This window comes from Chelon labrosus, assembly GCF_963514085.1.
Source record: "Chelon labrosus genome assembly, chromosome: 8".
NCBI lineage: Eukaryota > Metazoa > Chordata > Actinopteri > Mugiliformes > Mugilidae > Chelon > Chelon labrosus.
In genome coordinates, this window is record NC_140358.1 from 21,716,660 (window position 1) to 21,729,311 (window position 12,652).

The 12,652-nt window shown below is 39.6% G+C and overlaps 1 protein-coding gene across 1 annotated transcript in view; it reads right to left on the reverse strand.

The window, feature by feature from the left end:
- Nucleotides 1–3,791: 3,791 nt before the first annotated feature.
- LOC311491849 (mitogen-activated protein kinase kinase kinase kinase 4) overlaps nucleotides 3,792–12,652 on the reverse strand; it is a 65,531-nt gene continuing 56,670 nt past the window's right edge. Inside the window, exons 31-33 of the mRNA XM_084549888.1 lie at nucleotides 10,653–10,812; nucleotides 10,041–10,180; nucleotides 3,792–9,423 (exon numbers count right to left, since the gene is read on the reverse strand). Of these exons, the coding sequence (XP_084406014.1) occupies nucleotides 9,340–9,423; nucleotides 10,041–10,180; nucleotides 10,653–10,812 (384 nt within the window). The 3' untranslated portion in view covers nucleotides 3,792–9,339. The remainder of the gene's footprint in view (nucleotides 9,424–10,040; nucleotides 10,181–10,652; nucleotides 10,813–12,652) is intronic.

Below are 12,652 nucleotides of genomic sequence, written 5' to 3' on the forward strand. Positions count from 1 at the left end.
CAGCGCCATCTTGCATGTTTGGAGACAGTGTGAGCAGTACTGTGTGAGAGTAGAGCCACGTTTATCGGTGACCCTGCCACACTTCCTCTAGACTCACTGGCATTTGTGTTTGGTTAATACTGCGCTCTGCTCCACCTCCACCAGTTACAAAGAAATGTTGGATTAAATACTGCACTCATTGTCAAGGGCAACTGTCAATCATCATGATGTCACATCCTATTTTTTATAGCGTCAAATAACTAACTAAAACAAAACTTGAAAATGCATCATTATTATACGCATTTGCCCAAAAAGCTGATATAAAATATTTCTTACTTCTTCTCATGAAATGATTGTGACAATGTGATTTAAAAAATAAATAAATAAATAAATGTATTTGATGTGTACTTTAGTGTTTCAGTTTGGCCCACGTCCCATCCACTAACATGGAGGGGGTGGAGTTTATGACCCATACTGCAGTCAACCACCAGGGGGAGCTCCAAGTTCTTTGGCTTCATTTTTGAGGAGCTGTCATTGTGACCAGTGATTTTACAGTCTATGGCTCAGAGTTATATTAAGGCATTTTGTTGACAGGCTTTTAGAGAAGACTGTAGAAGACCATAGTATTAAATTCCAGAAAGCTGCATTAGGCAGGTTTGCTGTTTGTATTTCCTTACGGTGGTAATAGACTCAATTTCTTTTTTTCCTCTGCAACAGAAGTCTACAGCTATGCAACCAAAGTTCTCAATATGAACACACTGAGCTAAATGCTTGTGTCAGCATGCTAACAGACACTAAATAACAAGGTTGATGTTTTGTCCATCATGTTCTCCTTATACCACTGTGCATAAAAGGTGGACGTAGCCCCTGGGTCTGAAAGGCGAAGCCAGAGTGGGAGCAATTTCAGTACAACACATAAAATGCTTAGCCAATAATTTGAAAATATTTAAATTAAGAAGATTTTTGAGAACAAGGTATGTCTATGGGCACGTGGGTCTATGTCCAAGAAAAAAGATGAGACTGGAATGACATTAATTGTTTCCAATGATGATAAAAAAAAATAAAAAATGCTTTGGTGCGAACCAAAGATTCAAAGACTCCCACTTCTATGAATGTCTATCTGGTTACATAGCTCTCTATCCAGGTGTTGTAAATAAATAAAGACAGTAAACAATCCAAGCACATCTCCTCACTGATTAATATCTACACAAACAATGTTATGATGACGAGGTGAAACCTGACTGTAGAGGCCCCAGTGTGAGATTCAGATTATTATATTATTACACAAGAGCAGCTGTATTTTTTGGCTCAAAAGGGCAATTTTGAGCCAAAAAGTACAGAAGCAGAATAATTCCTCTACTTGGCCGCTTAGAACTTTTCTGAGTTGCATTGTAATAAAAAAAAAAAAAACACAACGTCCAACCCTGCAGGTCTCCTGACTCCTCAACTTGGTGTGCGGGACCAATTTAGCGCCGACTGGGTCACCTGATATCTCCTACCGCCAACCAGAGCTCAGCGGCTGAACACAGCGTCGCAAAGGCATGCCAGGCTTGTCCCGGGCTTGTGTTGCCTCACCCTGCAGGCTATATAACTGACACACTTTTTGTTTTTTCACTAGTACCCTTTAAACTCGTGAGCGGATGTAACAGATTTTTCAGCAACGTATTGGAGCTAAGGTGTTTGGATCTTGAACAAAATCCATGCTCGCACACACATATCCAACCTCAGATAAACAGTCAGATAAACAGTCAGATAAACAGATAGACAGATAGACAGATAGATAGATAAGCACATGGGCGCTGCACATATATTTAGCTGAGGACAGATCATCTCAGCTGTCCTTCTTTCTGAATGCAAACTCTCTCGTTCCAGCGCTGCCTGCAGTATCAATAACATGCACAATCAGGAACCTAATGGCCCTCAACCAACTGAATTACGCCATTCGATATTCTGATTGCCATGACTTGCTCTCTCTTGTCTCGACCAATCAAAAGAAGCATCAAGGAGCTGGGCGTAAACCTTCACCCTGTTTAATTTCCATCCCGTGCCAGACTTAATTCTTTTGGACACAAGCAGCAAAAGCAAATAAGGCTAACAAGCTGGTGTATAAGCTGGGCTGGACGTCTTACTCCCTGCTTTATTTGTGCTACCACTGATCTAGCCATGCACATGTGAGACAGGCCCAGCTGCAGCTTCAACACAACTTTACTCCACCTGTAGTGAATCTTCAGCCTTACCTGTCGGGTCTTTTTCCAACGGGGTCCAAAGAATGACAATATAAGCAACAAATGTACCGATCCACCAGGAGGATGATCAAATTATTTATCCAGTTGTTAAAAGCAAAACTTCGGTGTGACTGTGCGGCCTCCTGTCATGGCTTAGTCACTGGATTCTCCCTTGCTCTGGGTGAGCTGACACACACATTTACACACAAATAGAGGTGTGTGTGTGTGTGTATTGAAGGGGTTGCGGCGGCGGAATGGGGTTAGGAGGGAATCTGAGGCTTGTGAGGATTGGGGGGGTGGGGGGTTGAGGAGGGCAGGTGGGGGTTTAGCTGGAGCGGTATGAGGAGCAAATTTAGAGTGGAGTAAAGTGTTCGTCAACAGTGACAGAGCAGAGCCTGTCCTGTCACCGGGCGGTGGAGCTCTAATCCGCTCCCGTGTTCAGTCTAGACTACCCAAAACTACAGTTTTAACCAATTATTTGTTGCACTTTTTCACAATTTAACATATTTTAGGACAGACAAACCGCAAAGACATGTAATCAGAAATGACAACAAGATGGCTGAGGTGTCATGGCTGGAGGATCAACGAGTTAACGTCATCCAAGAGTGGGAGACAGGGGCCAGGAAACCTGCGACTGGTGCCAGTGAGTCGTCAGGGGACACTTGAGACCCGGAGACAGAGAGAAAGAGAGAGAGAGAGAGAGAGTTGAACACACGAGTTGACATAGTCGACCTTTTACCCACCATTTATTTGCTAACCGGAATGAAGAAGGTTAGAATTTAGCTCATGCTGAATCTGTTCGCCAACGGAAACACAAACGTCAATGAAGCAGCTCAGGTTGGCCTAACACTAACAAACAGCCCGACGTTCTTGTCAACTGTTAAAGCTAAATTTTAAGATGCACTAAAACTGTTAAATTTCAGTAAATGTAAGTACATACGTGTTATCTATTAGGAATTATTTGTTGTGCTCATTTTTATATTCAAGAAAAGGCAAGAAAATAAAACAAAAAAATGACAAAGTTTGCAGAGGACCTGTCACACATTTTACGATATTGCGCAAAAAATATAGGACAGAAGTGGGCGTGGCCTATAACAATACATGCAGCAGCCTTTAAATGAAGTCAGAGGTTCAGTCCTGCTGGTCACAGCCTTTCTCTGCAGAGTTTGCTTCTTCTGCGTGTTTATTCTTCTCAAGGTACTCTGGCTTCCTATGCACAGTCTAAAGATATAAAGTTAACTAGAAATCATAGACTGTATTAAGATGGACGGCGGAACATCTCCTCAAAAGTGAAGCCAAAGCAAGTAGAGCTCCCCCTGGTGGCTGGCTGCAGTATAGGTCATCAGCTCCTCCTTCTCCTCCATGTTAGTGGATGGGACTTGCGCAAAACTAAAAGACTAAAATACAGGATCATGATGACAAGTTGCCAAGCCTAACACTCCGTTAAGCGGTCATGTGGGCCCATGAAAGTTGGATTTTTTTTATTTATTTTTTTAAATAATTACAGTGTCAGTTTGATCAATGCAAAGAAGTGGGGGCATGTTGTACATATTTATATACAGTCTATGATCTGAACTGACTGTATGAACGGATGTGAACACGTGAATAGTTGACTGTCCTTCTGTTCTGTTAACATTCGATCTTCTGTAATGACAATGTGCACATTTAAAATTAATAGATGCTTAGATTTAAAAGACCAAATCATCATAGATAAATCTAAAAGACAATCTGCTGACCCTGTTTTACCAACTAGCACAGGTTGACAGATGGAAACAAAACTGTGAGTCTGATAGAAATCAATTAGAGTCATTGTGAAATGTGTAAGAAACAACAACACCGCAGCCACACACACATGGATTCCACATATTTATTGTTGTCTCACTGTCTTTCGCCTCTTTACAGGGGAACACAAGCAGGAGGGTTACAGTATATGACGCATCAAACACAGGTCCAGTGCAAAAATAATAACCAAAGTAACAAAAGAATCTTTTTCTATAAATGGTACAGGAGGGCAAATATATATATATATGTTCAGATATACAGTAGATCTAGATAATATTTGGTCTTGGTAGAGCTATATAATATTTGTGGGAACACAACTGTTCTGTGTCTCAGACATCAGCAAATACCAATTAGATATCTATCAGCGTTATTGGTTCTTTATAATTCAAGATCGTGGTTATTTTGGCCAACTGATGAGTGATGAGTGTAAGGTGGATATTTAATATTAAAGCACTATTTATTTAAACCACTATCCCTTCCCTTCTTCTTCCTCCTTCCCATTAACATAGCCATTATTACCTAGATATTTAGATTTAGCTACTAGCTAGATATTGATTAAAATAAATCATACCTAAACTTTTACCTGTGAATTAAATTGAGGTCTTAAAACATCCACGTTCCTTCTATTAACTATTCACACCTGACTCAAGCCACCGTCTCTCCTCTCTCTAAATATCCTTCCTTCGATTTTGAACACCTGTTCTCGCACAACTCCCACGCATGCACACTTACTTTAAATCCCATCAACAGACCTTTTTTTTTTTTTCCTCATACACAGGCTGGAAAACAGTCGACACTAAACTGAATACAGAAAACAAATCCTGCTATTTTTTTTTAATCTGCGTCATGCTTCATCCCACTTCACCTAACAGCAAGAAAAAACAAATCCCTCCATTCTTTAAAAGTATTTGGTGCAATAAAGACGTGCAATGTCTCAAAAAGTAGTTAGACTGACATTTGTGGAAGCATCTCTTTAACTAGGAGTCAGAAATATGAGGACAACATCACAATACTGAGTATTAATGACATGACCCCATCATTCCTGACAGTAGTCAGTAAATAAATAGTAAGAATATAAAATATAAATCTTGCCTGACACCCTCTCAGAAACCTTCAGAGAGAATAGTGGATGGGAACAAACAAGTAAAGACTGTCGAGATCCTAGAGAGTTGAATATGAGCGAAGAAAGAAAAAGCAGCAGTGAGACGAGACGTGTCGGGAAAAGTGAGAGGAAAAATAGTTTGTAGGAGAGTTTGAGACGTGAGTCACTGCGGGTCTGAAACAGAATCTGTCATGATCTTAATCAGTGGAAGGTGTGGGAGGATCTCCCACTCTCACCAGAGACACAGCTACACAGCAACAAGAAGATGAAAGGAGAAAGAAGACAGAAGTTTGCCTCTGGTAAACCACGAAAACTTTAAAATGAATGAATTAAGGCTGACAGGTCAGACATCGTTGTGATGTGACACTGGTCAGCTGGTAGGAGAGCTGATTTCTATACGCTTACGTGAAGCAGGATGGAGAATGATGCAGAGAAAAAAAAATCACAGTCACAAACGTGTTGTTAAATGTGACAATTTTAAGTCTTCTGTGGAGCCATATAGATATTTTATAAACATAATAAATAAAAGACCTCAAACTTAGGGAGAAGAAGGGAAGGAGACACATGCTTTGAACAAATAGTCATTACAATTAAAGAGCAGGCCATTGTGAAATAATTGCATACAGAGATGCTAAAACAAACAAAAATTGGATGGAAAAAGTACAAGTATACGCAACCAAATTTAAGTATTTCAACTGGAATAGGAGCATTAATTAATTAAAGGCTTAACTTTGTTACTAATTTTATAAAAGTCAACTGTTTGTGCTTACCCACATGCATATTTCCTGAAAGGCTATGACAGAGTGTGTTGGATGGATGAGTGCAGCGGATATCAGCCACATAACTACTGTACATTTAGCTTTAATCTAAGCTAGAGCTGAACTGAAGCTAGAACCACTGTGCCAGTATGGGACTAGCTCTGGTCCGGTGTCCTGTCCTGTGTCCTGTGTCTGGACTCTTTAATGGTCAGGGTCTTGCTTGGGAACCTGGCCAAACCTGCCGGTTCTGCGCCGGTCGCCTTTCAACAGCTGAGCGCACCCGAACAAAGCTAACCGCAAGCTAGCACGGCGGCTGATTCTAAACATGGCATATCCTGCACCAAACCGAGAAAAATATACAGTACATGTGAATGCATTTATGTTAGCATTATAAAATAAAACCTTAATGACTTCTGTCACATTCACTCAAAACCATTTGCTGCAGCTGTCGGCTGCAAATCCTATTAACATTTCTAAAGTGTGCAGAAACCCTTGAATCTATGCATTAATAATAGCTCAGTGTCATAATTACATGTAGAAATGTGACACAGCTTGTTCCTGCTAGCCAAGTTTCTCTTTTAGCTAATAATAAAAATTAAGCTAGAAACTACAAGCTAGCTAATGGTTCTTAGCCAATGCTAGCTAGCAACTCTGTTAGCCTGCGAAAACTAGTTCACAATCCTGTAGCCATGTTAAGCTATCTGGTCTTCAGTATCAGAGAAATGCAACAAATGTGATATGAGATTTGGTAGAAAGCAAAAAACAAAACAAACAAAAACAAAGACAATCAGCAACTTTGTTTTCCAGTTTGAAATATTCTCACAGAACCAGCTGCAATATTTTTTTTTCTCAAGTCTGTAACAAAAACTAAGTCAAATAATCACTGAATAGAAAAAAAATATTTTTTGATTATTAGCCACAAAACCCAAGGCCCAATACAATGCAGAGGATAACGTAAAACAAAGTTAGCATTTCAAGCTATATCTCATGGAGGAGGATATAAATGGGTAAATGAATCGCAAATTCACATTTTAAGGAAAAAAAAAAAAAAACCTATCATAATGTAATGCATACATGTTTGGCTATTACATACACGGACACTAGTATCTTTAACTTGCATAATTAAATTTTGTTGTGTTGGTCGCCATTTTGTACAGTTTACACGCTGCCTTCAAACGGAGTTATATTTACCTATGCACCATCTAGTAAGTGGACATTTTTGGAGCGGCCGGAATTCAAAAGCTGTCATGGGTTTGCTGATGTTTTCAGAAATGTTGGTGGTGGACGGTAAGTTATACAGTTTTTTTATAGGGGAAATTCCCAGCGGCCTCATCCTTTTAGTGTGCCTTTACATTAGCATGCTAGCTGCTAGCCTCGGCTGTTTCTAGACGGCAACAGTTGCCAAGCAGCAATGTTCTCTTGACTTATAGTTGTTCACAACTTCCCATGAGCTCAAGAGATCCATCTGAAGGCAGCGACGGTACAACTGTATATCATTATTATTATTTTTCCATCATGATTCAGATATCAAATCAAATAGTTGTGATTAGAATCAAGGAAGCAAATCAGCGAAGCTTTGGTCTTTGGTTTCCTGTTTGTTGTTCAATTTGTAAATGACAGTAACACGTCACGGAAAACATAAAAATTATCATACAGCGTATTTCTAACGCAACTCATTGCATCTCCTCGGACTCAAGCTCAACAACAACAACAATAAAAAAAAGATAATTTCATCAAATTGATCCTTCAAAAACTTGTGTGCGTCCCGTACTGGGTAGTGTAACAACAACAACAACAAAAGCAGTAATCTCTTCAACACTGACAACAGAATGGCTTCAGAAGTTTCCACTTTGATCCATCGGTCATTTCAAAGTGGGACATGTAAAAGAGACGACATGTACAAGAGGGCCATTGTGCAAAACACCAGACTTATACACACTGGGAGAAAATCAGCCTAGAAACAGAACTTCTGTGTTTGATCTTGAACGCTTCAACCTGAACAAGAGCCTTCGAATTCACTGTCAGTAGCTCGGGTTCAAATTCACAAACATCCAAAGACCAAGAAAATAACACGCGTGAACTCTTGTTTCTGGGACTGAATTCACACATTCATAAGCCTATAATTCTGTACATTTATAAAATATTTAGAAAACAGTGCATTTTAAAATATTATATACATCCTAAGCTGTACAAAAGAGATGCAGAACTGGAGAAAAGCATCTTTATCCTGTTACCGTGGGACTGTACTTGTTATGCAATACATTAAAAAAAAAAAATATGTGGATTCTACAGTTAATTAAAATATTATTTACGTCTTTATCGTAGAGAAATAACACTAAAAGGACATGGTCCAGATCTAGAGTGAATGCTCATACGTAGATGGAAGAGGATTTTTGGGGAGCTGGGATCAAAACACATACTGTTACGATTTTCTTACCATAATTGACAACGGACTGGATCTGTTTGGTAGGATAAAATACTGACTTACTGTCCTCGTATTACGAATGAGAGCAGAAGAAATTACATAACTTTTGATTGTGCTTAATATAATACTTGAAACAAACAACATATTGATTTGGTAATCTGTTTGGATCCTACACTTTCAATTATTGCATTAAATATTGATCTGTCTTGGGGTATTACAGACAATGTAGCCTCTCGTGGATCTGGAAATGTATTAAAGGGGAATAAATGGGGATAAAATGTGGAATGACATTAAGTTAACTGTCTTATTTCTGAGGAATGCCAACATGATGGTCACGAAGCACAATAAAAGACCAGAGAAAAGGAACATCACTCTTCTGGTCTGTGTCAGGACGTTAAATGACATCAGGAGGCTGCGTAACTAAAGCAGACATAAGTGAATAACACTTACAGATAATTAGTCGATACAGATGAACACTTAAGCAAAAAAAAAAAAAAAAAAGATCTAACTTATCCAGAAGAGGTGAGTTAAATGTGGAATAAACCGCTACAGAGGAACAGGCTTTTGAGGCCAGATGTTGACCAGATGTCCAAGTGAAATCACTGAACCCCAGAAGACGTAACATACAAGACATTGGTGCTGTGGTCAGTGGAGCCTATTGGGAAAGACTTTTCACATTACAGACGCAGGCACTGCTAGTTGTACCTCTGAACGTTTCTGCGGACGGGTGACGTGTCGGCGAAGTAAAGCTTTTTTTTTTCGCGCTGCTGCAGCTGAAGGAGCAGTGATCCAGGCTTCAGTAGTCAAGCATGAAGTGACGGATTCAAGCTTTTTTTTTTTTTTTCCTCCTCCGCAGGTGGACTCATGAATAAACTCCAATGTGGATCCCTACACATTTACATGGACTCTAAACAAGGCTTGAGGGAAGAGTCGAGGAATATCTAGTTGATCCTTGTGTGGCGTCCACTTCTCACGGAGAGCAACGTCAGTCGGTGCAAATCTTAAAAGGCATCGCCAGGAAAACTCAGAAAAATGAAGGCCGGCCCCCACCAGTTGATCCCGGAGCTGTTACCAGTTGAACAGCGAGTTCTGTCCAAGAGTCATGAAGTAAATCTGACTGCTGCCTCCTGACTGCACTGAAGCAAAGAACACCTGCGACAAGAGAGAGATGTTAACAAGGAACTGTCGTAAAAACAAAAAATTGTTCTGACTTTCTCATAGCTATCAGAAATACGCTGGAGGTTTGCTCGAGTCTTTGACGCAGATGTTATATTTTGTTTCAGGGGCTTGTTGTAGAACGTTAAAATGGATATTTTTTGACAGTGTCAGGTAGTCACTACTTTATTAGCCCACGGTTTGGGTGAATACTTGATTCTGATTGGATTCCTGATACAGGAAACCTACTGAGTAGCTCCAGTGAAGCTGTTTGTTCACTGTTTTAAGTGGCTGTATCTCAAGTGAGTAACCATAGCAACAGAAACAAGCTAACAACATCTGTTAAAATATATCTAGTCTGACCTACAGGAGATTTGGATCAGCTGGCAGCGAACAGCTCCACATTGGAAATAAATAAAAGCAAGTAAATACGAATATCTCAGTGTAAGTAAATAAAAAATATAAAAAGAGGGAACATGCTGGAGAATATATGGCTTGTTTTAGACAATCATGAAAAGGACTGAATGGAAAAAAACTGAAGTGATTCAAAACAACTATAGGTAAAAAAAAAAAGAAAAAAAAAGAAGCAAGTGTAAGTTTAGTATCACTCCCACCTTGTCATTCCTTTCACACAGGAACTTGAGTTTCTGGGCCTTCTTGTGCATAAAAACTCCCTCCAGGTTCCCCGTGTTGGCTGATCTCAGTTCAATGGCCTTTTCTCCCCAACCCATCACCTGGTTAGACTGGAGGTAGGCTGGAGAGAGGGGAGAGAAAAGGGGAAAGAGAGGGGCAGGAAACACTATGAGAGGACAGAATACAATAAAAATGTATATAGAGTTCTCTCTATGTGTCTATGTATGAAGAGCACTATTCCCCACAGATAGTCCTCATCCAACACACACAAGCAAGCACACACACTCTCACACACACACACAGAATGACGGTCATCTTATTTTTAGCCCACCCTGTCCCAAATCTGTCTCCACAGAATCTGGTTCAGGTTAAGTTCTCAGCGCTCTGGACAGCTGCTGATCTAGAACGATTCTTTTTAGCAGTAACTTAGGAGTAAACTGTTAAAAAAATTATTGATCTTTTAGTTTCTTTACATTTCAGAATGTGCCGTAGTTCCTGGTGCAGCCACATGGACACACTGTGTGTATGAAAATAGCTTTTACACTTGTTTTTCTGTGTGCATCTGCTTAGTAATAAATAGGGTCCAAAGTTACCGACGGATGCAGGCATCTCCCCCCACTGCAGCACTGTGTCCTTGGTGATGCGGCCATAGGTGTCAATGTAGACGCCCTCGTCTTCATAGCAAACCAGAACCTCTGTTCCAGATTTGTTTGGCAGAATGATGATGGCATGGGGGTGAATCGAGCCCTGTATCTGTAAAACAAACATTATTTCAAATGTATTAAAAAAAATTGTCCAATTACTGCTAATTAATTGTTACAACTATTAAACGGAGTATGTTACTACCATAAATACTACACAGACTCCTACAAGGTGTCTGGGAAGTGAAAATACTAAATGACTTTAGACAGGGACAAATTTAATTTTTTTTAAAATGTCATGACATAACTCTGTCTATGAAGAAACCCATGAGGAACTTTCAATGACAAGATTTCATCATAAAACTGACGTCCCTGACTGACGCATACAGGAAATATTAATATCAGTTTCGAAAGCAATGTATAGGAATATGCAAAAACATCTAAAACTTAACAGCACAATAGGTCAAGTCTTTGCACTTCAACACTTTTCTGTCATTTATCATTGTATTCACGTATGCAAAACGAAAGTATGATCATTACCAGCTCTGTGGCAGTGAAATTAACTTTCATACAAAAACAAATAGATAAAATCACAATCTGAACAACGATAGAAAAGGGCAACGGATAAATTCAGTCCATCCATGCAACTGCAAACAGATATCATCCAGCAACGTGTTGAAACTTCAGGACTGAACAGGACTGAAACAACTGTTCTACATTTATCCAACCAGTTTAGGAACAGCAGTAGCCAGTCAGGGGAAAAAAAATAAAAACTTAAAAACTGTTCAGAAACTTTTCCGTCAAATCCACTCTCTAAATATGCCCCACATATACATCCAACTACTCTAGTAATCTAAACTCACCGGGTCTAAGTTGATTTGAATTAAGTTCTAACCACATTTGGGACATTTATCAAACAAGCTAGAAAAGTCTACAGTTCAGAAACTCCTATACAACCAGTTCAGAAACTTTTATCTTATTATTTATCTAGCAGTTCTGAAATATTAATCAAAACAGTTCAGAATTTTTTTTATCCAACAATTAAGAGACTGTTTAATTCAAAAATATTGAACAAACAGTTCAAAAACACGTATCTCATCAGTTCATAAACATTACTTTAAAAGTTCATCAACTTTTGTGTAACAGATCAGAAGCAGTTGTCTAAAAGTGAACATCTTCAAAAAGAAAATATCTGCACAACTGATAATCCGCAACAGGTTTGGTCTAGAATGAAAACAGGAATAAAAATCTAAAAGAAGAAACAAACAAGACTATGTTCTGTGCTGCGTTACAAAAATACGGTTAAATATAGTTTCTGTGTTGCAAGCTTCATACGTTACCGGAGTGTGAGCCACCACAATCCTGAGCATGAGAACCGGCATCCACAGACGCAACGCAATCTTAATCCTCTGCCTTGGAATCAGCATTGTTACATAGCTCGCTGACAACAACGGGAGATTCTTGGGTGTGTGTGTGTGTGCTGCTTTAAGTGGGTGAGTGCATTGTGTGTGAGAAAGCAGGTGTTTGACTTGTAGGATGTTTATATAAATTGCTAAATTGCTTTTCACAGCCAAGAAAGAAGTGTAAGTGTTAATGTGAGTGGATGCTGCAGATATAGTGTGCGTGGGAAGGGGTGCAGATAAGAAGTTGTGTAAATGAGTGTGGTGTCAGAGCAAGGCTATACAGCCACAGAGAAAGGCTGAGAGTAAAGTGTCCTCTGGGTAGTCGAAGAAATTGTGAGTGGGTTTGAAAGCGCACAGTAGGTGAGTGTGTATGTGGAAGAAAGCTGGACTGTGCGGAGGGGAGAAAAATGAATTCGCAGCTACAGCAGCAGTATAAGGCACCGGTGTAGTAGGCAGCTGTGTGCAGTCTCGCCTAATATACCAGAGGAAGAGTGAGGGGGAAAGAAAAAAAAAAACTCTCTCAACAGGAAGCAAGAGCAGGTCAGCACT